This window comes from Lissotriton helveticus, chromosome 11 (assembly GCF_964261635.1).
Source record: "Lissotriton helveticus chromosome 11, aLisHel1.1, whole genome shotgun sequence".
NCBI lineage: Eukaryota > Metazoa > Chordata > Amphibia > Caudata > Salamandridae > Lissotriton > Lissotriton helveticus.
In genome coordinates this window covers 321,313,278-321,335,342 of record NC_136072.1, presented here as the reverse complement: position 1 = coordinate 321,335,342, position 22,065 = coordinate 321,313,278, and the positions used below count along the sequence as shown (strand labels likewise).

At 46.2% G+C, this 22,065-nt stretch overlaps 1 protein-coding gene across 1 annotated transcript in view; it reads right to left on the bottom strand.

The window, feature by feature from the left end:
- The window catches only part of KIF1A (kinesin family member 1A), a 2,072,061-nt gene that overhangs the window by 386,683 nt on the left and 1,663,313 nt on the right, over nt 1-22,065 (bottom strand). The window contains exon 36 of the mRNA XM_078667093.1: nt 13,180-13,285. Within this exon, the coding sequence (XP_078523219.1) occupies nt 13,180-13,285 (106 nt within the window). The remainder of the gene's footprint in view (nt 1-13,179; nt 13,286-22,065) is intronic.

Sequence of the window (22,065 nt, the reverse complement as noted above, 5' to 3'; positions counted from 1 at the left end):
ATAGAGAGAGCACTCTTAAACGGCATGCCTCTAACAGCCCTTTTAACGATGGACCTCTCCACTCTCCCCCACTCAAAGTATATATTGCTCAACACTAAAAGAACCCTACTGAGTCTAGACACATTCTCCAAATATAGATTCAATAAGTCCAAGTTGACCTCCTTATGGCATAATCCGAGCCTGATGATAGATGGAAGAACACTATACTGGGAACATTGGTCAAAAAAGGGAATAAATCTAGTCAAAGATCTCTTCAAAAATACACTACCACTGCCTTTCTCAGAACTCCAGAACCGTCATGACCTTACACCACTTCTACAAGTTCTTAAAACTAAAATCTCTTCTCACTCTGCGTTCCATCAAACCCCGTGATCCCTCAATAGTCCCTAAGATGTCCCAGCTAGTGAAATCCGGAAACAGTGTCTCCCAGATATACAAACTTCTCTCTCCCAATCCCCGCAAGGAACACAAGCTCTGTGAAGTGAAATGGGAACCTGAAATTAACTCCTGCAACATCCCATTTGATTGGGAGAAAATTCACTTGACACCGTTCTCGAACAAAATATCACCCATACTCTCACAAACTAAACTAATGTTAATAAATAGAACATATTGGACGCCAGAGAGAATTTTTTAACTTAAGCTTAGCGATAGCCCCACGTGTTGGAACTGTAACTCCCACGTCGGCAGTCTAGCTCATATGCTCTTCTATTGTCCCAAACTACAACCATATTGGGATAAGATCTACAAATACATATATAACATTTTTCACATCCTCCCTCCTAAAGAGTTTTCCTATATCCTTCTAGGTGTACTGGATTCTAGGATCAAAGACCTGCACGATCATTACCTATTAGACCTTATGCTCACCCTAGCATGTAAAGTCGTCCTGAGTAAATGGAAGAGCTGTAGCAAAGTATCTTTTAGAATGTGGCAGGAATGGCACTCCTCCCTAAGAGGTGCAGATAACGAGTCTCTCCAGACTGCCCCTTGGCGCAAATCGCATAAGAAACTATGAAAATCCCTTGACACCTCCAATTCATCTTATGACCCCCCGTGAACATACCATTTTTACCTAAGTCTGGTATGCCTTCTGTACTCCTTCCCTATAACGTATCACTGTCCATCCTTTGTGTAATACGTTCCTGATTAGTCACCTGTAGACTACTGTAAACTAGATCTGTCGTGGAAGCCACTCCAGACCTTGAACCCTACTGTTATCACTTATTATTTTATGCTCATCATACTGTTGCTATTGTTTAATTATTGTTAGTGCTATTACTATTATTATTTTTATTATTATCATTATTATTATAGTCTTCTGCATTATTATTATTTTTATTTTTGATATTACTATCACTATTATTATTATTTTCCTTATGCATTGTTATCATGACTGTCATTATGGTCATTATGGTCATTGATGTACTATTGTAATCACTCTCTCAGCCATTTGTTATCCAACTGTTTTTTTTGTTTTGTTTTTGTTTTACATTACTTAATAAAAATGATTTGAATTAAAAAAAAATCTGCAAACAGAAAACCTATGGTACAAGTGACTGTAACAAGTCCAAGGACTCAACTCCAACTACCACAGCCCCTAAGGCAACTGTTCCCCCTAGTTCAGCTCCAAGTGGTAGTACTCAGAATATGGGCGTTGTAGGGTTCACCCTGGGATCTGAAATGGACTCTTGCCTAGTCAGAGTTCCTGCTCAGGATGTACTGGTCTGTGATGAGGGCATGGATATGGCCTTCTTATTTGTAAGTCCCAGAAACTTGGGCAAATACAGACAGCAGACTTTGATAAATGGAAAAGAGGCCTTGGCATTCAGGGACACAGGAGCAAGTGTCACAATGGTGACAAAAGATCTTGTGGCTCCTGAGCAAATCATACTTGGTGAGATGTACCAAGTGACCAATGCTAGCAATGTCAGGACAGACCATTCCTTGGCAGTTGTTAATTTCACTTGGGGAGGGGTAACTGGCCCTAAGAAGGTTGTGGTAAGTGCAGACCTCCCTGTTGAATGCTTGTTGGGCAATGATTTAGAAAGTTCCGCTTGGGCTGAGGTGGAACTCAGGACTCATGCAGAAATGTAGGGAATCCCTGCAGATGTGTTTGCTATGACTAAGTCACAGGCAAAAATGACTAACACTGAACAGGCCCTGAAAAATGGACCAGGCGCCTTCAAAGAGAAGGAACAGTAGGGGTAAGGCACTGTCTTCCCCCTGACTCAGAATACAGATCAGTCTCTTCAGGGAGCTGATCTTAGTCATGAAGAAGGAACTGTCCCAGAGGAGCTTGAACCTGATCAGGTTGAGATCTTGGGGACAGTGGGCCCTTCCACTGCAGATCTGGAACAGCAGCAGCTGAGCTGCCCCTCTCTTGAACCCCTCAGACAACTGGCTGTTGCTGAGGCTGCTGGGAGTGCTAGTGGGACCCATAGGATCTACTGGGATGATGGACTCCTTTAGTCGGAGAGTAGAGACCCCAAGCCTGTTGCCACCAGGAGGCTGGTTATACCTCTGAAGTTTAGGGGCTTCCTATTGACATTAGCACATGGCATCCCTTTAGCAGGTCACCTAGGTCAAAACAAGACTTGGGACAGAATTGTTTCTCACTTTCATTGGCCTCACATGTCTGAAGACACAAAGGAGTTTTGCCTCTCCTGTGTCACCTGTTAAGCCAGTGGTAAGTCAGGTGGTACAACAAAGGCACCACTGATACCACTACCTGTGCTGGGGATTTCCTTTGAGAGGGTTGGGATTGACATAGTTGGTCCCATGGATCCTCAAACTGCATCTAGGCACAGGTTTATACTGATGGTGGTGGACCATGCCACTAGGTATCCAGAACCAATTCCCCTCAGGACCACCACAGCTCCTGTGGTGGCAAGGGCCCTCCTGGGAATCTTTTCCAGAGTGAGTAGTATCAGACAGAGATGCAAACATCATGTCTAGTTACTTGACTGCTATGTGGAAGGAGTGTGGCTAAAATTTTTAATTTACCACCCTGTATCACCGATAATGCAATTAGTTAGTTAAAAGGTTCACCAAACCCTTAAGGGCATGATTAAAGGTTTCCCAGAAAAGCTTAGGCGCAGATGGGACATTCTTTTGCTGTGCCTTCTCTTTACCTACAGAGGTTCCACAGAAGGGGGTTGGTTACAGCCCATTTGAACTTCTGTTTGGACATCCAGTTAGGGGTCCATTGTGTCTAGTGACGGAGAGATGGGAATTACCTCTCAAACCCCCTAAACAGGATATTGTAGACTATGTACTTTGTCTCAGCTCCCAGATGGCTGAGTACATGAAGAAGGCAACTAAAAACCTTGAGGCTAGCCAGGAATTGCAAAAGGCCTGGCCTGACCAAAAGGCTGTGTTGACTGTTTATCAGCCAGGACAGAAAGTATGGGTTTTGGAGCCTGTGGCCCCAGAAGCCCTCCAAGAGAAGTGGAGTGGCCTTCATACTATTGTTGAGCAGAAGGAAGAGGTTACCTACTTGGTGGACCTTGGAACTCCTAGGAGCCCCCATAGGGTGTTCCATGTCAACAGGCTCAAATCATATGTTGACAGAGTAGACATGGGCTTGCTCATGGCTATTGATGAGGGACAGGAGGAAGAGAGTGATCCACTCACTTGCCTGCTCTCACAGAACCCTGATGATGGTCCAGTTGATGGTGTAGCCTTGGCAGGCAGCCTCACTGTCCAACAGCAAACTGATTGCAGAAAAGTTCTCAATCAGTTTAGACACATGTTTTCACTGACTCCAAGTCAGACTACCTAGTGCTCTCATGAAGTAGACACCGGGGACAGTCTGCCTGTTAAAAATAGGATTTACAGGCAACCTGACTGTTAGAAATGGGGTAACCAATTTTACGGGGGTAGCATGGTGCAGAGCGGGCAGGCCGAACTACAGAGGACATGTGTGAAGCATCCACGCAGTACCCACAGACGACACACCAGGCACAGCACAAAAAGAGACCCAACACAAGTCTTGGTTGAAAAAGAATAACTTTTGTATTGTACCAAATATGCAATAGTAAAACACTGTAGTCGCAATACTGCGCCAACCGGCGCCAGGGCAACATGTACAGGGGGGATTATTTACAGGGAAAATGGGAAAAGCAAGGTAAGTCCATTAGTGGCAATGCTGAAATAGAAACAAAGCATTAACATTAGGCGTGACATTGACTGTGGGCACAACCATATCAACGGGGGGCCTCAGCAGGATCAATAAAGCAGTGGTTCAGGATCATTAGACATAAAAACTTCTGCTGGCATGAAAACTCAGGTAATACTTCTTCCGATAAACATATGCAATGATATTCCTTTAGAAATCAATCAACATTTCATTCTGTGGGCATACATCAGCATTGGCCTAAGCTGGGTTAACAAAACCAGTAATGCATAGGACACTACAGCACCTGTACCCCTACTTATATGGCACCTCGAGGACAGGGACCCAGCTGGCAGAAAGCATTCCCTTAACCTGGGGTCACTGTGAGCCCAACACAATCAGCATTTACCGTTCATGCCCAGTTCAGGGGCCTTAGTTCCTTTTAGGCCTTCCTCAGCATAACAGGGGCCAACGGTGCCCGACAACAGTTTTCAGCAGGGGCAGGGCAGCTTCAGGAATCCTTCAAGGCCTCCCCTGCAGCCCCTCCGCAACAAAACACTGGTCCCGGCGGCGGGCACCGACCCTGTGCCCTGACACACACCCCCAACCACCACACAGCTGAGCCCCACTCACCGGGGCTCTTAGGGTGGTCTCGGGATGTCTCTTGCGGTCCCCACTCTCTGGGTTCTCCAGTGCTTCTCCTGCAGGGTGACAAGTCGCTTGCAGCCAATTACAGGCCAATAAGTTTAATTGACTGCTTACAAAAAATCATGGGACGGCTGGTTTTGGGCAGAATCCAGACCTGGATGGATAATGATAACATTTTGAGCCACCTCCAGGCTGGTTTCCGCCCAAAAACAAGTACCATAGACCAGGTTTTCCGGTTTATTATGTTATATTGGCGTATCGTGGTCCTGGAAAAGGGTACCTTGTATGCCGTTTTTGTTGATCTAAAGGCGGCTTTTGACCTGATCCCACGCAGTACATTATGTAAAGTCCTAGCGGGGCTGGGGATGGCACCTGAATTGCTGAGCTTGATTGTCCGCCTACATGAGGGTACCTTCGCTCGGGTTCGGTGGGGTCGCCAGGGGGAGGTTACGGAGCCCTTTCCGGTGGAGCGGGGAGTGAGGCCAGGTTGCGTTATGGCGCCAACCCTGTTCTCGCTCTTTGTGAATGGGGTTGCGGACTTCCTCTCCCTGGTCCCGACTGATGCCCCTGCGATGTCTGGTGAGCGGGTCCCGATCCTCATGTTCGCGGACGACACCCTCATCATTTCAAAGACTCCGAGTGGACTCCAGCAAGCACTGAAGCGTTTTGAAGATTTTTGTCTGGATAGGGGCTTAGAAATAAACACGGCAAAAACCAAGTTTATGGTCCTGACCGGCCGTAAAACGTGTGGGACAAATAGACCTTTCAGAGGGTTGATTAATATGAATGGTTCCCCGCTGGAGCGGGTAGATGCCTTCACCTACCTGGGGGTTACCCTTCAGAGAGATCTGGGGTGGTCCAGTCAATTAAATATTGCGGTGCTAAAACTCCGCCAGCAGGCAAGTATCCTTTTAAAAAAATTCACCTCTTCAACAACAAAGCCCATCAGCCCCTTATTGGACGTATACGGGATGAAGGTGTTAAGTTCGGCCCTTTATGGAGCCGAACGTTGGGGATTTGAAGATCTAAGAAAGCTAATGCTAGCAGAAAATGATTTTCTGCGAAAAGATACTAGCGTTCCCATAAGTACCCCGTTAATACCGCTAATGTGGGACCTAGGAAAAAAGGCGGTCCAGGATCTTGCCTTTCTGTGCCCATTACTTTATTGGCGCCGTTTATGGACCACAGAATAACTACAGCATTATGCTAAGGGCCTAAGGGAGATAATGGCTAAGGATTCGTGCCAAAAAATACATTGGCTGAAGGCCATTAGATCGATACTTTTCAAACTGGGAATGAGGGATCTATGGGAGGACCCGGAAAACGCTGCATTCCCCTCCCAAAAATTATTAAAAGAAAAGTATTGGGAGATGGTGATCACAGAAGAGAGAACAGAGGGTCTCTCCTCGCACTTAACAGGTCGTTTCATGGATGCCAAGGCCCAACCAAAACTGGAACAATATTGGGACATCATTGGGAAACAACAGGATCGCAAGCTCTATTTTCAGCTTAGGGTAGGCGCACTCCCAGTAAGATCTTTCACAGTAAAATGGGCAGGCAAAAATGGTAACGACAGATGTCCTAAGTGTGGGGAGGAACAAGAGTCACTAAGCTATTTTCTACTCTTCTGTCCCCTGTACACTGCCCCCAGATCGATGTGGATCAAGCCTATATGTAAACTGCTTGGGATAGATAGGCATGGCAAGGCTCTGACAATCCTATCTACAGACCCGACGCCTAGAATTGCTGTTGCTGTGGCTAAATTCTTGAAATGGGCCTGGGTAATCCGCACAAAACATATAGCAGTAACTATGTGAAGATTAAGCTGCTTTCGCCTATGTATACTAGGGGTAATTCTTGTGAGTTTTTGTGCAATACTCATCTGGACCAAATGTATATAGATGAAATTGATTTTATGATCCTTTTAAATTGTAATTCGGCAATAGTCTATTGTAGGTTAATATTCCTTTTAAATATTTATTGTACGATTTTTTAATGGCTTTTTAAACTAATATTTGTGCATTCCATGTATACTTTTATGACTTAATTGTCGAATAAAGTTTATGAAACGAAACGACCCAGGCTCTGTCCCCTCTGCTTTCAGTTTCTTCACAGCTCCTATCCAGGCTTGGATCACATCGGACACTTTTCCTCTTCATGGCAGCAGCACTTTGCAGCATCACGCCATTGAAAACGATGAAGATTCCAGACACCATTTGACACCTATGCACCCGGCTTCCCTGGGTTAGGTAACACAAGTACTTCAGTGCTCACGTGGGTGCTGGCCTTAGAACCTTCTAAGTCTAAAAGGGTTTGCTCAAAGTCCTCTCCTAAGTATCCTTAAACTTTAAAATATCAAACCATGACTTTCCCATATGATTATACGGATCTCGCGGCTGTGTTCTCACACTGCACGCGTCCCCCATAGGTCCCCCGTGTCACAACCTGGGTGGTTCATTGGGGTCCCAGCGATTCTACGTGCTCTAGGCACTGTTCCTAGTCAAATTATGGTTGTTATACCACTTTCTTAGTATAAGGTTTGGTCTTCCCCTGGAGCCCGCTATGTATTGTGCTATTTACTGTCGTTCTATTACTGTATTATTGTGTGCCTTATTCTCTAATCTCACAAAGAGGTTAGTGGAGAGTATTTAGTAATAAATATATATATTTTATATATACCTTGTGTGGTTCTCCTTTCATTTGGTCAATCACGAGGTTATAATCTGGTAAATCAAGCTGCTTTACATTCCTTCGAGACTTACCTGAAGGCTGCTCTCCGTAGCTGCCACTAGGATAGCTTTCAATAAAGGTTGTCTTTAACCTAATCATCAATAATGGTTGATTGGACTGGTACAAGGTGTCCACTATAACTAGTGGACAGCACATACCAGGCCAACTTCTTACACTCCTGATACCTCCTGTTAGTCCTACTCAGTGGAATTCCTGAGAGCTGGTCAGAGGCCCTGTTCCCTTTCTCCACCACTCTGCAAAGTGACTACTACTTTAAAAACCATAGAAATTCACAGAAAAAAACAAAGGTTACAGGAACATTATAATTAGGAATTAGCACGTAAAATACCTTAGACATTCACTGAAAAAACAGAAGGTTACAGTGAGGGTATGGTTAGGAAAAATAATTTAAAAAAACTTTACTTTACTTTACTTTAGCAATCTTTATTTCGGCCATGTGGCCATCAAAGATATACAATAAAACATATACAATCATTATAAAATCATCCACAATCAATACAAATTTATACACTGTAAAATTGTTCATTTCTGTAATTTGAACTACTAAAATCACATTTGGATTTGTAGACTTAAAATTAAATGGGAAACTGCGACTTCAGGATACGAGTGCGGGTGTGCCAGACATTGGAGAGAAATTTTGCTAATGCAAAAACGATTGGAGTTGAGACGTCGGTTTTTAAAATTCTGTACATCGGGAGATACTCCTTGCAACCAAGGTTTCTAATAAGTGGAAGGAGCCAATATTTCCTAGCTGCCTTGTAAGTTGTGCAAAACAGGACCACATGTAAATCGGTTTCCTCGGCACGGGAGCATGCCGGGCACTGCTTGGAGGACGGCGGGGTTGACCAGGAGCTGGTAAAAGATCGCAGAGGCAATGTGCCATATCTCCATTGGAGAAACAGCTTCCTGGCCAGCACGGGGGATATAGCGTCCAGAACCCTCTCCAGCCTATAGGAGTCCTTGCTTAACGCAAATGCGGATGTTAATGACCCCTCCCCCTGGGAATCCAGGGCAATGCCTAGTTTCTGTTCATAATAAACATTGACCAAAGCTCTCCGTGAGATGTTTAGTGAGGCGCTAGCAGGATCAGTTGATCCAAACCAAAAGGGAGAAGCGTAGAGGTACTGATAGAATCACCCTCCAAAGTAAGCTTTTATAACCACAGAGATTCTATCAAAAAAGTGAATATGTGATATTTTTTGTATATATACTTTTTACCGTTTACACCAGGGTGCTAGGCTCTCTCTTACACATGGAAAGATGGGAGCACAATGTGCCCGTCAAAATACCCCTCACACTCCAAAAAACCAAGTAGAGTCATGCTTCATCATAGGGGTCTTCCCGCCCCTATAACGGGACGGGGCGTGCTACGACCAGACGGAATACGCGGGAGCACTAAGATGTGACAGAGGCTATGTGTAGGTGTATAGGAGTCAGTGAAAGTGTAGGGACCTAACACTAGTGAGTGTGCAAAAAGTGAAAAAATGGAAAAGATTTAAAAATTCCCTGGCTAGTAGAAAAAAACATTTATTAACTTCTCCAGCTAGGAACATTAAGAAGGGGTTGTGTGGTAGAGCATTGGCTACTACCTTGTCGACATGTTTCGTAACCAGTCCCCTACTGCTTACTCATCAGGACCAAAAGAACAGTCCCTACTGTTATTTACTCAGTTTCTAACAGGTAATGCCTACTGTCCTATAAACAACCAACAAAAATAAGTTGGATGTTTAGGCCTCAGGGCATGAGTTGGCCCACGGGAGGCAGAAAAGATCGACCTATTATGGTCTTTATCTCAGCAGTTATCATGCCCCATGAGGTTTTGCAGGCGAGGGGTAATCTGCGCAGTTTTAGTCTCTGCTAGCAAAAGGAAAGCATTGTTCCTACCCCCGTGCACCTCGGAGGTGCACGGGGGTAGGAACAATGCTTTCCTTTTGCTAGCAGAGACTAAAACTGCGCAGATTACCCCTCGCCTGCAAAACCTCATGGGGCATGATAACTGCTGAGATAAAGACCATAATAGGTCGATCTTTTCTGCCTCCCGTGGGCCAACTCATGCCCTGAGGCCTAAACATCCAACTTATTTTTGTTGGTTGTTTATAGGACAGTAGGCATTACCTGTTAGAAACTGAGTAAATAACAGTAGGGACTGTTCTTTTGGTCCTGATGAGTAAGCAGTAGGGGACTGCTTACGAAACATGTTGACAAGGTAGTAGCCAATGCTCTACCACACAACCCCTTCTTAATGTTCCCAGCTGGAGAAGTTAATAAATGTTTTTTTCTACTAGCCAGGGAATTTTTAAATCTTTTCAATTTTTTCACTTTTTGCACACTCACTAGTGTTAGGTCCCTACACTTTCACTGACTCCTATACACCTACACATAGCCTCTGTCACATCTTAGTGCTCCCGCGTATTCCGTCTGGTCGTAGCACGCCCCGTCCCATTATAGGGGCGGGAAGACCCCTATGATGAAGCATGACTCTACTTGGTTTTTTGGAGTGTGAGGGGTATTTTGACGGGCACATTGTGCTCCCATCTTTCCATGTGTAAGAGAGAGCCTAGCACCCTGGTGTAAACGGTAAAAAGTATATATACAAAAAATATCACATATTCACTTTTTTGATAGAATCTCTGTGGTTATAAAAGCTAGCAGGATCAGACCAGAGGTCAGGAAACCCCAGTCTCGTACAGGATTTTTGAATATATTTTATCCAGGGGATCTGTAACGCTTTAGGATGAGTTAGAAGCTCCTTCAATTCCGCCCTATAAACAGAGAGTTCTTGGCTACTCCATAGCCTTCGCCAGAAGACTATGGGTCTGAGACCTAGTTCGTCAGCTATTGGTCTCAGTCCCAGATCCAGCCTCAGGGGAAGGAGTGGGGTGCTGGGCGGAAGTGCAACTATCTGTCTGATAAAGTTGTTCTCAGTTACGGACAGACTGCGGGAAGATGTATGGCCCCAAAGTTCCGCCCCGTACATAGTAGCACCCCTGGCCTGTGCCTTGTAGATCTGGATGAGTGGCCCCAATGGGCGGTATGTGGAGCCTTTCATCATCCGAGTGATACCCCCAGTAGTCTGTACTAGTTTGAGGTTGGCCCTAGTCTGATGTGGTCCCCAGGACATACTTTCGTTCAGGGTTACACCTAGGTATTCAAAGGTGGAGACTCTCTCTAGCTGTGATGCTCCCAGGCATGGATTCGGGCGCAATTTTTGGCTAGGATTCAGGACCATGAACTTAGTTTTTGCAGCATTAATTTCTAGGCCCCTGTCTGTGCAAAAGGTCATGAATGAGTCGAGGATCCTCTGGATCCCCATAGGGGTTTTAGACAGCAGCAGGGTGTCGTCTGCAAACATGATTGCAGGCACCCTGTTGCCGTTCAGTTTTGGGGCGTCAATATATTCAGTGCCGTTCAGATGGGCGATTACCCCGTTGACGAAGAGGCAAAACAGGGTCGGTGCCAACACACAGCCCTGCCTAACCCCCCTGTCAACGGGGAATCTATCAGTCAATTCCCCAGACCTCCCGCACCTCACTCGAGCATAGTTATTATGATGCAATCTCTGTAAGATTATCAGGATGTCCGGGGGTACGCCCATCTCGGCCAGGACACTCCAAAGTTTCCCTCTGGGCACCAGGTCGAAGGCGGCCCTCAGATCCACAAATATTGTGTATAAGCTGCCGCCTTCGAATATCGCTGCCCTCCAATAGATGATGTTCAATCGGAAGACCTGATCCACGGTGGAAACTCCCTTTCTGAAGCCCGCCTGATAGGGACTAAGGACCCCTGTTTCTTCTGCCCAGTCCTGAAGCCGGTTCAGCAGTCCCAAGCAAACAGCTTCTGTGGCACATCAATTAAACTGATTGGTCTGTAATTGGCTGGGAGCAGAGGCGAGCCCTTTTTGAATATGGGAACCACCTCTGCCCCCAGCCAGGTACCCGGGATTTCCATGCCACACAGAACTCCGTTAAACAGAGCGGCAAGGTAGGGGGCCCAAACATCGGGCTCCTGTTTGAACAAATCCCCGGGCAAGCCATCCAATCCTGGCGCCTTACCCGAAGTCAGTCCTGCTATTGCTGCCCTAGCCTCCCCCACTGTTATTAGATCCCCCTCGTAATCAGCCTGGCCAATACCGGTGTCAATCCTAGTTTCTCCCAACTCAGAGCTATAAAGGGATTGAAAGTGTGCCTGCCACACCCCTGCTGCGATGTTAGGCTCAATAGCTGAGTGGAGGCTCCCCGACCCCCCGTTCACTACTCTCCAGAACATTCGATGGTCTCTTTTTGCAAGGGAATTAGTAAGCTCCTCCCATTGAAAAAACTTTAGACATTCACTCAAAAAAACAAAGGGTACAGGGATGCTATAGTTAGGCTGACGTCCCTCGTACAAAATCAGAGAAATACAGCAGTCATAGTTAGCTGAGCTAATTATAACTCGCTCCCCAGCAATACACTGCTTATGACCTCACATATTACATCACTCATGACATGGTCAGTGACATCACTGATGACATCTCAAATGATATTACTGATGACACCATCCTGTGACTGGCTGTGTTTTAAAAAAGTTTATGAAGGTTAAACATATTTACCAAGGTGTATTGGTGAATCAGTGGGTGTAAAAGGGCCTGTATGGATGATTCAGTTGGTGCTTGACTTACTCTATAAGTGAGTGATTAGGTGTCTAAGTGAATGTATGGGCGAGTTACTAGGTTATGTAAATGTCTGTATCAGCCTTTCAGTTGGTGTCTAAGTAGCTGTATGGGTTGGTGAGTGGGTACGTGAGTGGCTGTATGGGTGATTGATTTGTTGTCTGAGTACCTGTATGAGTGTCTGTGTAGGTGGGTGAGAGGGTGTGTGACTGCCTGCATGAATGAGTGCGTGAGTCAGTAGCTGTATGGGTTCGTGAGTCCATCTGTGAGAGGCTGTATGGGTGACTGAGTATGTGTATGGCTGGGTCAGAGAGTGAATGGATGTGCCAGTGGTATATGGAGATTTAGACTCACATGGCTCCTACAAATATCTCATATTTCTCAATCACATAATTTCAGGTATGAGTGGCTACAAGACTCTTGCGGCCAGATATAGTGAGGGCATGCACTGCCCTTGCGTCATGCAAGGCAACACAATGTAATATAAGCCTTTTACTGGGATTTTCGAAAGCACGCAAAGCCACCTTGCAAGGTAGTGCATTTTGCTTTGAAGGGTTACCTTGCAGCAGGGAGGTGTTCCATGGGTGGAGTGTGAACATTTCCACTCATCGTCCAATTGATTTTGGCAACTTTCCAGTTTTACAAAGACTCATGACTTCCTTTTTCTATGTCACACATAGAAAAAGGGAAATACCATTAAGAATTGTTTTTGTGCAGGAATTTGGACAAAGAAATCTGTAACTGTGACTCATAGCATGACTGTTCCCCTATAATGTACATGTAATTTGAAGGGAGTTCAGAAATACCCACTGTTTTAAAAGATTACCAACTGTTTTCTTTCTGCTCATGTAACTGCCACCTGTTTTACATCAAAGATTCAATGTTGAGGTGTTTGTTCATGAATCATTCCAAAGGGAAATCCAATACCATGGGTGGGAGCTGTATGTCTTCGAAACTTGATAACAATGGTATTAACATAGGAGAAAGGCATAAATCACTTTCTTGTCACACTCACCGATCATCCTCATTGAGGCGTGTGTAACCAGATGACATGATGTTCAGAGATAATATATTTGGGTCAATCAGAAAATCATCCACTTCAGGAGTGTTCCGGATGCGTCCTGGGAAAAAATATATTTGGATAAATAATTACAGAGGTACTGTGGCTTCTGGGATGCCACCTGCACAACAGCACTTTGAGATAGTCCATCTGTACTGATGCTGATCTTTATGTATTTTTACTTTGAGGATCCCTGGAATTTGATTTTGTGTAGGAAACCAAACTGTGCTAAATCAGCTGAGTTCGCCACACTCTGGACTTGAATTGCAAAGGTATACCTACACTTTTGTGGAAGTTTACTACTTTTGGGGGTATTCACAAACCACATGTTTAATTTTATTAAAAGTAATTTTACGACTGCAGGCACTCCACAGTCAGGGCAGAGAACTCTGCACATTAAAATATAGGACAAGCCTGTCTTAAGTTGTGAAGAGTCTCTGCAGTCTTAATATTGCTATTGTAAGATTAAACTCATAGGGCCTGATTCACAAAGGTATACTTGGACTTTTGTGTAGGTTTACTATTTTCCGGTAGTCATATACTGCAATTTAATTGTAACTGTAGGTCAGAGAAGATTCCAAAGTCCAGGCAGAGAGCTCTGCACATAAAAATATAGAAAAGGAATATCTTTTAATAAGTGGAGTTCTCCGCCTTACTGCGGAAACTCAGCAGTCTTAAGGCTACTGTTATTCAAAATGTTCAAATGACGAAAAAAGATTAAACTTACACTAAAGTCTAAGTTTACCTTTGCGAATCAGGCCCTCTGTGTTGATAGAATATGTACTTCAGCTTTCCGTATTGCCATTCTGCAGGACTTGGCTGGCACTGACAGATCTATCTTTAATCAATAACGTGCACATTCTAACCTCCCTGTATTTGGGCAGTTTGATTGTACGGTTATGGGTATACTATGTTATAGGATTATGTTGCAGAATGTGTTATATACACAATTCTGCTTACCTCAAATGACATTATGTCTCTGTGGTGCAGAGTGTCATGCTAAGATGACAGTCTGTCTCAAGTGCAGCTACATACCCTGGAAATATAAAATTATAGTTAATCGTTTTTTTCAGCGCTCCAGCTAGCAAATTACATATTTTTTTACATCGGATATACCACGGGTTCCAAAGCATAACATTCTGCAAACTGTTATTCACTTCAATGTTTGCTAAAAAAAATATTATAAAAGTTTATAATTAATTTCCAGTCAGGCAGGAATTCTAAAGAATTACTTGCCTGCAATAGCAAGGAGGCACATTATCTTGTGATAAAGTGTTATAGGCAAAACCTTATAGCAGAGGTTGAAAATAGCATGAGTTAATGGAGGATAGATAAGAATAATCCTGTTGTAAAGTAGGTCTGAACAACCAACGTGAAGGATTATTTTCAGTCAGAAAGCCCTGCTTGCTCCCAGGACCCAGATTTGGGGGCTTTGGGATTGTACGGTATATGGCAAGGTCTTCATTTTGCCGAACAAAAGCTGTAGTTTCAGTTTATCTATCTATCTATCTATCTATCTATCTATCTATCTATCTATCTATCTATCTATCTATCTATCTATCTATCTATCTATCTATCTATCTATCTATCTATCTATCTATCTATCTATCTATCTATCTATCTATCTATCTATCTATCTATCTACCTATCTACCTATCTACCTATCTATCTATCTATCTATTTATCTATCCAATGAAGCAGTTACACTTTGGCCTTGTGCAGCAGGGATAAATTGCATGGTCAGGCCTGACGCCAGGGCATGGTCCGTTCCCTGATTTGGGCAACCAACTCCCATTTCACATGGTCTTTGGCCAATCGCAACTGTGTGGCCGCAGGCTAGTACACTATCAGCTGCAGTGATACCAGTCCGGAGTGTATGTTGCATTGAGTGCAGTGTAATTATGTGGCGTGTAATTATGTGGCACTGAGTGGTATTTGGAGTGTATGTTGCATTGAATGCAGAGTAATTATGTGGAGTGTAATTATGTGGCACTGAGTGATATTTGGAGTGTATGTTACATTGAGTGCAGTGTAATTATGTGGCGTGTAATGTGGCACTGAGTGGTATTTGGAGTGTATGTTGCATTGAGTGCAGTGTAATTATGTGTCGTGTCATTATGTGGCACTGTGTGGAGTGTGTTGCATTCAGTAGAGTGTAATTATGTGGTGTGTAATTATGTGGCACTGAGTGGTATTTGGAGTGTATGTTGCATTGAGTGCAGTGTAATTATGTGGTGTGTAATTATGTGGCACTGAGTGGTATTTGGAGTGGTGGTGGAGATGGTGGTTGTGGACGTGGTGGTGGAGGTGGTGGTGGGTGTGGTGGTGGATTTGGTGGTGGACATGGTGGTGGTGGACGCGGTAGTGGTGGATGTGGTGGTGGTGGTGGATGTGGTGGTGGTGGACATGGTGGTGGTGGATGTGGTGGTGGTGGATGTGGTGGTGGTGGATGCCATGGTGGTGGACATGGTGGTGGTGGACATGGTAGTGGTGGACGTGGTAGTGGTGGACGTGGTGGTGGATGTGGTGGTGGTGGACGTGAAGGTGGACATGGTGGTGGTGGACGTGGTGGTGGTGGACATGGTGGTGGTGGATGTGGTAGTGGGCGTGTTGGGAGATGTGGTGGTGGTGGACATAGTGGTGGTGGATGTAGTGGTGGTGTACATGGTGGTGGTGGATGTGGTGGTGGTGGACGTGGAGGTGGTGGACATGGTAGTGGTGGACGTGGTCGTGATGGACATGGTAGTGGTGGACGTGGTGGTGGTAGATGTGGTGGTGGTGGTGGATGTGGAGGTGGTGGTAGATGTAGTGATGGATGTGGTAGTGGACTTGGTGGTGGACTTGGTGGTGGACATGGTGGTGGTAGTGGATGTGGTGGTGGTGGAGGTAGATGTGGTGGTGGTGGTGGATGTGGTAGTGGCCTCGTGGTGGACATGGTGGTGGCCGTGGTGGTGGACATGGTGGTGGTGGACGTGTTGGTGGATGTGGTGGACATGGTGGTGGTGGGTGTGGTGGTGGTAGACGTTGTGGTGGTGGAGGTGGGTGTGGTGGTGGACGTGGTGATGGTGGACATGGTGTTGGTGGACGTAGTCGTGGTGGACATTGAGGTGGTTGTGTATGTGGTTGTTGTGGACATGGTGGTGGTGGACGTGGTGGTGGTGGATGTGGTGGTGGTGGACTTGGTGGTGGTGGATGTGGTGGTGGAGGTGGTGGTAGAGGTGGTGGAGGTGGTGGTGTTGGTGGACATGGTGGTGGTGGACGTAGTAGTGGTGGTGGATGTGGTGGTGGTAGACATGGTGGTGGTGGACGTGGTGGTGATGGACATTGTTGATGGTGGACTTGGTGGTGGACATGGTGGTGGTGGATGTGGTGGACATGGTGGTGGTGGACGTGGTGGTGGTGGATGTGGTGGTGGTGGTGGTAGATGTGGTGGTGGTGGTGGTAGATGTGGTGGTGGTGGTGGGTGTGGTGGACATGGTGGTGGTGGACATGGTGGTGGCGGACATGGTGGTGCTGGATGTAGTGATGGTGGACGTAGTGGTGGTGGATGTGGTGGTGGTGGACATGGTGGTTGTGGACATGGTGGTGATGGACGTGGTGGTGATGGACATTGTTGGTGGTGGACTTGGTGGTGGACATGGTGGTGGTGGATGTGGTGTACATGGTGGTGGTGGACATGGTGGTGGTGGACGTGGTGGTGGTGGATGTGGTGGTGGTGGATGTGGTGGTGGTGGTGGTAGTGGTGGTGCTGGTGGGTGTGGTGGTCTTGGTGGACATTGTTGGTGGTGGACTTGGTGGTGGACATGGTGGTGGTGGATGTGGTGTACATGGTGGCGTTGGACATGGTGGTGGTGGATGTAGTGGTGGTGGACGTAGTGGTGGTGGATGTGGTGGACGTGGTGGTGGTAGATGTGGTGGTTGTGGATGTGGTGGTTGTGTATGTGGTGGTGGTGGACGTGGTTGGTGTGGTGGATGTGGTGGTGGTGGACATGGTATATAATTCACCCTGCCTTAGGGCTCTAAGGCCTGCTGTAGGGTGACTTACATATAAGACATGCAGTGTGCTTGAGCACTACACACAGGGAGAGTGCAATGTTATATTTGCAGAATGGTTTGCTCCATTTTGCGCATCCTACAATGGCAATCTGCATGAATTTGTTATGTGGGTCCCTTTGGGTGGCATAATACATGCTGCAGCCTACAGGAACCCTCTTTAGTACCCATGCCCTGGGTACCATAGGTTCCATTTACCAGGGAATTACAGGAGAGCTAAAGTCGTTGCCAACTGGATTACAATTTAAACATGTTGCAGTTTTAGTGAAAGAGAACTGGCTCTGGGTCCCGGTTAGCATGGACTCCGTGCGTATCCAGTCAGGAACATCAGTATCAGTAGGCAAACATTGGGGGTGACTGTGGCACAAAGGGGCACTTTCCTACAAACACACTGGACTCATTTGGGTGACTCATCTGGGTGTGGGAAGCCCGATGATTAAGCATTCTACATTTTGATGTGGGTGCCCTGTATTTCCCAGAGATATCTGTATATGGAAAAGGTATCACTAATTATAACTGCCAAACCTTTTTGATGTGTGTTTGCTTTTGTTGGAAGACGAAAGCCTGAGGCGATTCCGTTTTCTACAGCCAATAGTCAAGGTCGGGGAAGACTTGGACCCCCAGACTCCACAGGTGGGCTGCAACCACCACCATGAACTTGGTGAACACTCTGGGGTGCTGGTAATGGCCTAAATGGAACACAGCAATCTTATAATGCTTTAGCCCACTGTGAACCGCAGGTAACTTCTGTGGGGAGGCAGGCGTCCTGCAAGTCCAATGCTACAGTTGAGTCACCAGGTAGAACCTGAGCTAATGTGAGAATCTTGAATTCCTCCTGCTTCAGTAAGAAATGGGGGGGGGGCAGCTCTAAAATTGGGTGCACGTCTCTATCCTTCTTCTTCCCAAAAAAGTAGCAAGACCATGACCTTCTTTTGATTTCAGAATGCTCTTGATGGCTCCTTTGGCCAAGGAAACATGAACTTCCTAACCGAGCAAGGAGAGTTGGTCCTCCATCAGCTGGTCTGAGAACAGTGGCATTGCTGGCATGGTTTCTAACTATGGTACTAGGTATAGAAAGCTAGGTCCACAGGAGCCGGATGCTGGTGGCGGGCAATTGTGCTCTGCATAGGTACCCCTGTGCAGGGCTTGGCCAAGGACCCGAGCAGGACATCAGGGAGGGTTTTGTCGAAAAGGGATGAAGGTTCTGATGGGGTGATTCAAAATTGAAGCACCTCTCTCACGACATCCGTCTTGAATGTCACCAAGGGCAACGTAAGTTACAGGATTTCAATCACTCTTCTCACCACCATAGCAAATGAAGCCATTTTCTGCATAGCCACACTAGGAGGAGAAACCAGGCTAGTGACAGGGGAGCTGTTCAGACCACTGGCATCTGTCAGTTTCTCATACAAGTTGTCTTCGGGCTTATCAAAGGGGTTGGTGTAACCATAAGGACCCTCAGATTCTCTTCAATTATACTCCTTCCCAGGCCTGTCAAAAAGGAGGCACTGGCACTGACTTGGAAGGTCGAGTTCCAGACGGCACTAGATTTGACATCAGGCCATGCTGATCCGGCTCTGTATCTGAGTCGGGTATGATTATGAGTTTGGTGCTGCGTGAACAAATAAGTGAGGTCAGCGCGCTGAGGTGCCGCCTTTATAGGCACTGTGCACATCACTTCTGGCACAGATAGAGCCAATGACAGAGAGCCAAACTATGCCACCTACCAGCACGCAGAGGTACTGCTCAAATAGTTTCCAGATCCGGTCTGTTGCTGGGGAATGTTCGAAGGTGAGGAATCTGCGACTCAAAGTCTATATCAGATAAGTGTGGTTTCCAAAAAGTCTTAGCAAATATTTTTGTCAATAGTGTTCTAGAATACCATGTTTATGTGAGACAATTTAGGAGTTATGACTAAAAAGTAACATCCCCTGGAGGAGAATCTGGGCATTACAATCTGTGATCATTTTCTAGGAATAGCAAGAGCAAATATGATACATTTATTTTTTGATACATTTATTAATACTGAAGTGCTGTGAGAGCAGATATGCTTATATCATTATAATGTGAACCATATTCTACATAATGATCGATCAAACTTAAAGAGCTGTTTACACTATTCAAACAAATCCATTCATTTATACCACATTTTTCATACACCAGCATTTCTTAGTGATTTAAATCATTCATGCTGCATAAAAGTACTCTTTACCACATGCTACTCCAATGCCTGTCTTGTCATTTAGTGTAAAGTAAGGGATAACACCAATTTCAGGTTCCACTATTGCTTTGTGTCTGGAAATTATTTTATGGAGCTATTTTCTTAGCAGTGGTCAGTTAGTACTGAGCTTTAAACTTGCTGATTGTATGCTGGGATATTGATAGCAAAAACATCATCTGGCATAAAAATAGTGCCCTAGATAACATTTACAAAAATATTGTCCAGGTGGGTATAAATGTGCTATTACTAAAGCCAAAGGCGGACCGTGGCGTTAGGCCAAAATTGCTAATACCGCGCTCCGCCGTTCTGAAAATGCAGGGATGCGCTGTATTTACAATGAATCGGCTCATCCCTGTGTTTTCCCTAGCGATGGCACTAAATTCAGCTACCTAGCGCTAACCCAGGCACCATAGTGAAAGGGTGCCTGCGTTGAGGGAATAATTGTTTTTGTGCAGGAAGATATCCCTTCCTGCACATAAACCATCTCTAATGGTGATTTGTAACATCTATGTGTGCTGCATTTTTTAATGATTGTTTATGTGTAGGAAGGGACACTTCCTGCACATAAACAATAATTTATGGGGATTTGCTGTTTCTATGTGTGCTGCACAATGCAGCACACATAGACACAGCGAAAACCAGGCGAAATTAAGCATTTTTTCTCATTTCGCCCCTGTCACGCAGCACTTAGCATTAAAGGGACAGGCAATGAGTGTTGTGGTGGGGGTTCTGCCGCAACATCCATTGCTTTTTGGCGCTGACCCTTATTTACAAGGGTGGCGTAAATATGGGGCAGGCCAAAAAAAACCTGGTCTTAACATGGCAAAATGAGGAGAAATGATTAATTTCTCTTCGTCCTTGAAGTTTCTATGTGTGCTGCATTGTGCTGCACACACATAGAAACACCAAATCAACATGAATGATTAATTATGTGCAGGAAGGGACACCTTCCTGTACATACAAATCACTAAGAAAAGAACAATTTGCTACTTCCATGCAGGATACATAAGAGTTACAAATCACCATAAGTAATTGTTTAGGGACACCTTCCTGCACATAAACAATTATTCCCTCAATGGCGCTAGGCAGCTGAATTTAGCGTCAGCTCTAGGGAAAACAGGGATGCTGTGTGAAAGGGGGCCTTATTCACAAGGTGGCATTAAGCCACGTTAAGCGGCTTAACGTGAATAAGGTGAAGGGTTTATCGCCACAGGAACATCATAAAAAGTGACGTTCCTGGGGGCGTGGCTAGCAGCCGATCAGAATGGCGGCGTAGCCTCTGAGCTCCGTGGGTGAAGCACCCTTTCATATGAATCCGTCCACTAATCCATGCAACAAAGTGACCCCCCGGTGTGTGAGCCAAGGTCCGGAGCCGACCGGGACAGTCCGGTGGAATCGGGGGGCGCTCCGAAGTAATGTGCCGCGGAGGATAGGCGGCAGACACTGAAGGCCTTTGTACCAGCCCCGAGCCGCGGCCTGCCGTGAATCGACACCCAGGCGGAAGTGCGGGCTGCTGGGCACCGCGAAACCGGAAGGGCCCCCAGGTTCGGCCGGAGCGGAAAACGACTGCCTCCTCACGATCCTTCAGCGACGGAGCGCACTCAGCTATGGTGCGCTCGGTCCTCACAGGCGGTAGGGAGAGCCTCGCCTAAATCGGAGCTGCAAGCAATGACACTGCGCCTTGCAAAAGAAAAAAAATCAAAAGTGATCACCAACTGCCCCGAAGATAACGTCAGGCGCCCCCCCCCCCTTAAATATTGACCCCAAGTAGGAAAGAGCGATGGCGGCTCTGGAGATTTCCCGCGGACACACGAGGACATCGGCGGCGGCTGATTACAGGCTGGAAGCACCAGGCTGGCGGTGTGGTGTGAGCCGCTGCTCGACCCGCCTGCGCTGGCGGCTCCGGGTGATGGTAAGGGGGAGCAACGGGCCGGTGACCGGTAGTGGGGACCCCCTACAAGCTCCTCAATAGCCACCATTGGGGCAGACAGGCAGACTGGCAGTGAGCATCATAGAGGGCCCTGTGTGTGTTGCCAAGCAAGGTGTCACGACTATTAACGCTTCGAGGGCAGTTTGGACTTTGTTCTGAGACATGGAACCCCAGTAGCGGCTACATTGTGCGCCCAGGATTGCAGCTAAGGGCGCAACACCAGGGCCGGGACATTACGCGCCATTGATTGTGCAGGTGTGCATATTGCGATAGAAGTGCCAGCAAGACCCCACCAAGCCCCGCACCACTTCCTACTCCATTGCAAACTCTGGACAGTGTCACCTTGGCAGGTAGAGGCCCGAGGAACCACTCAACCCAGGCCAAATTAGACAAATACGCATATGAAAAAAGCAACTCGCAGGGATCGGAGGCGCGATGGCACCAAAAAGGTCACGTTGGAAGACATAATGAAAGCTCTCCTAGCGGTTCAAACGACGGTGGGGACAATTTCGACGGACGTCTCTCTGCTGCGGGCGGACTTCCACAAAATAACTGAACGAATAAAGGAAGTTGAAGTTATAACAAAATCACTGGTGGAGGACACGTCAGAATTACAGAGAGCGATGGAACGGATGGA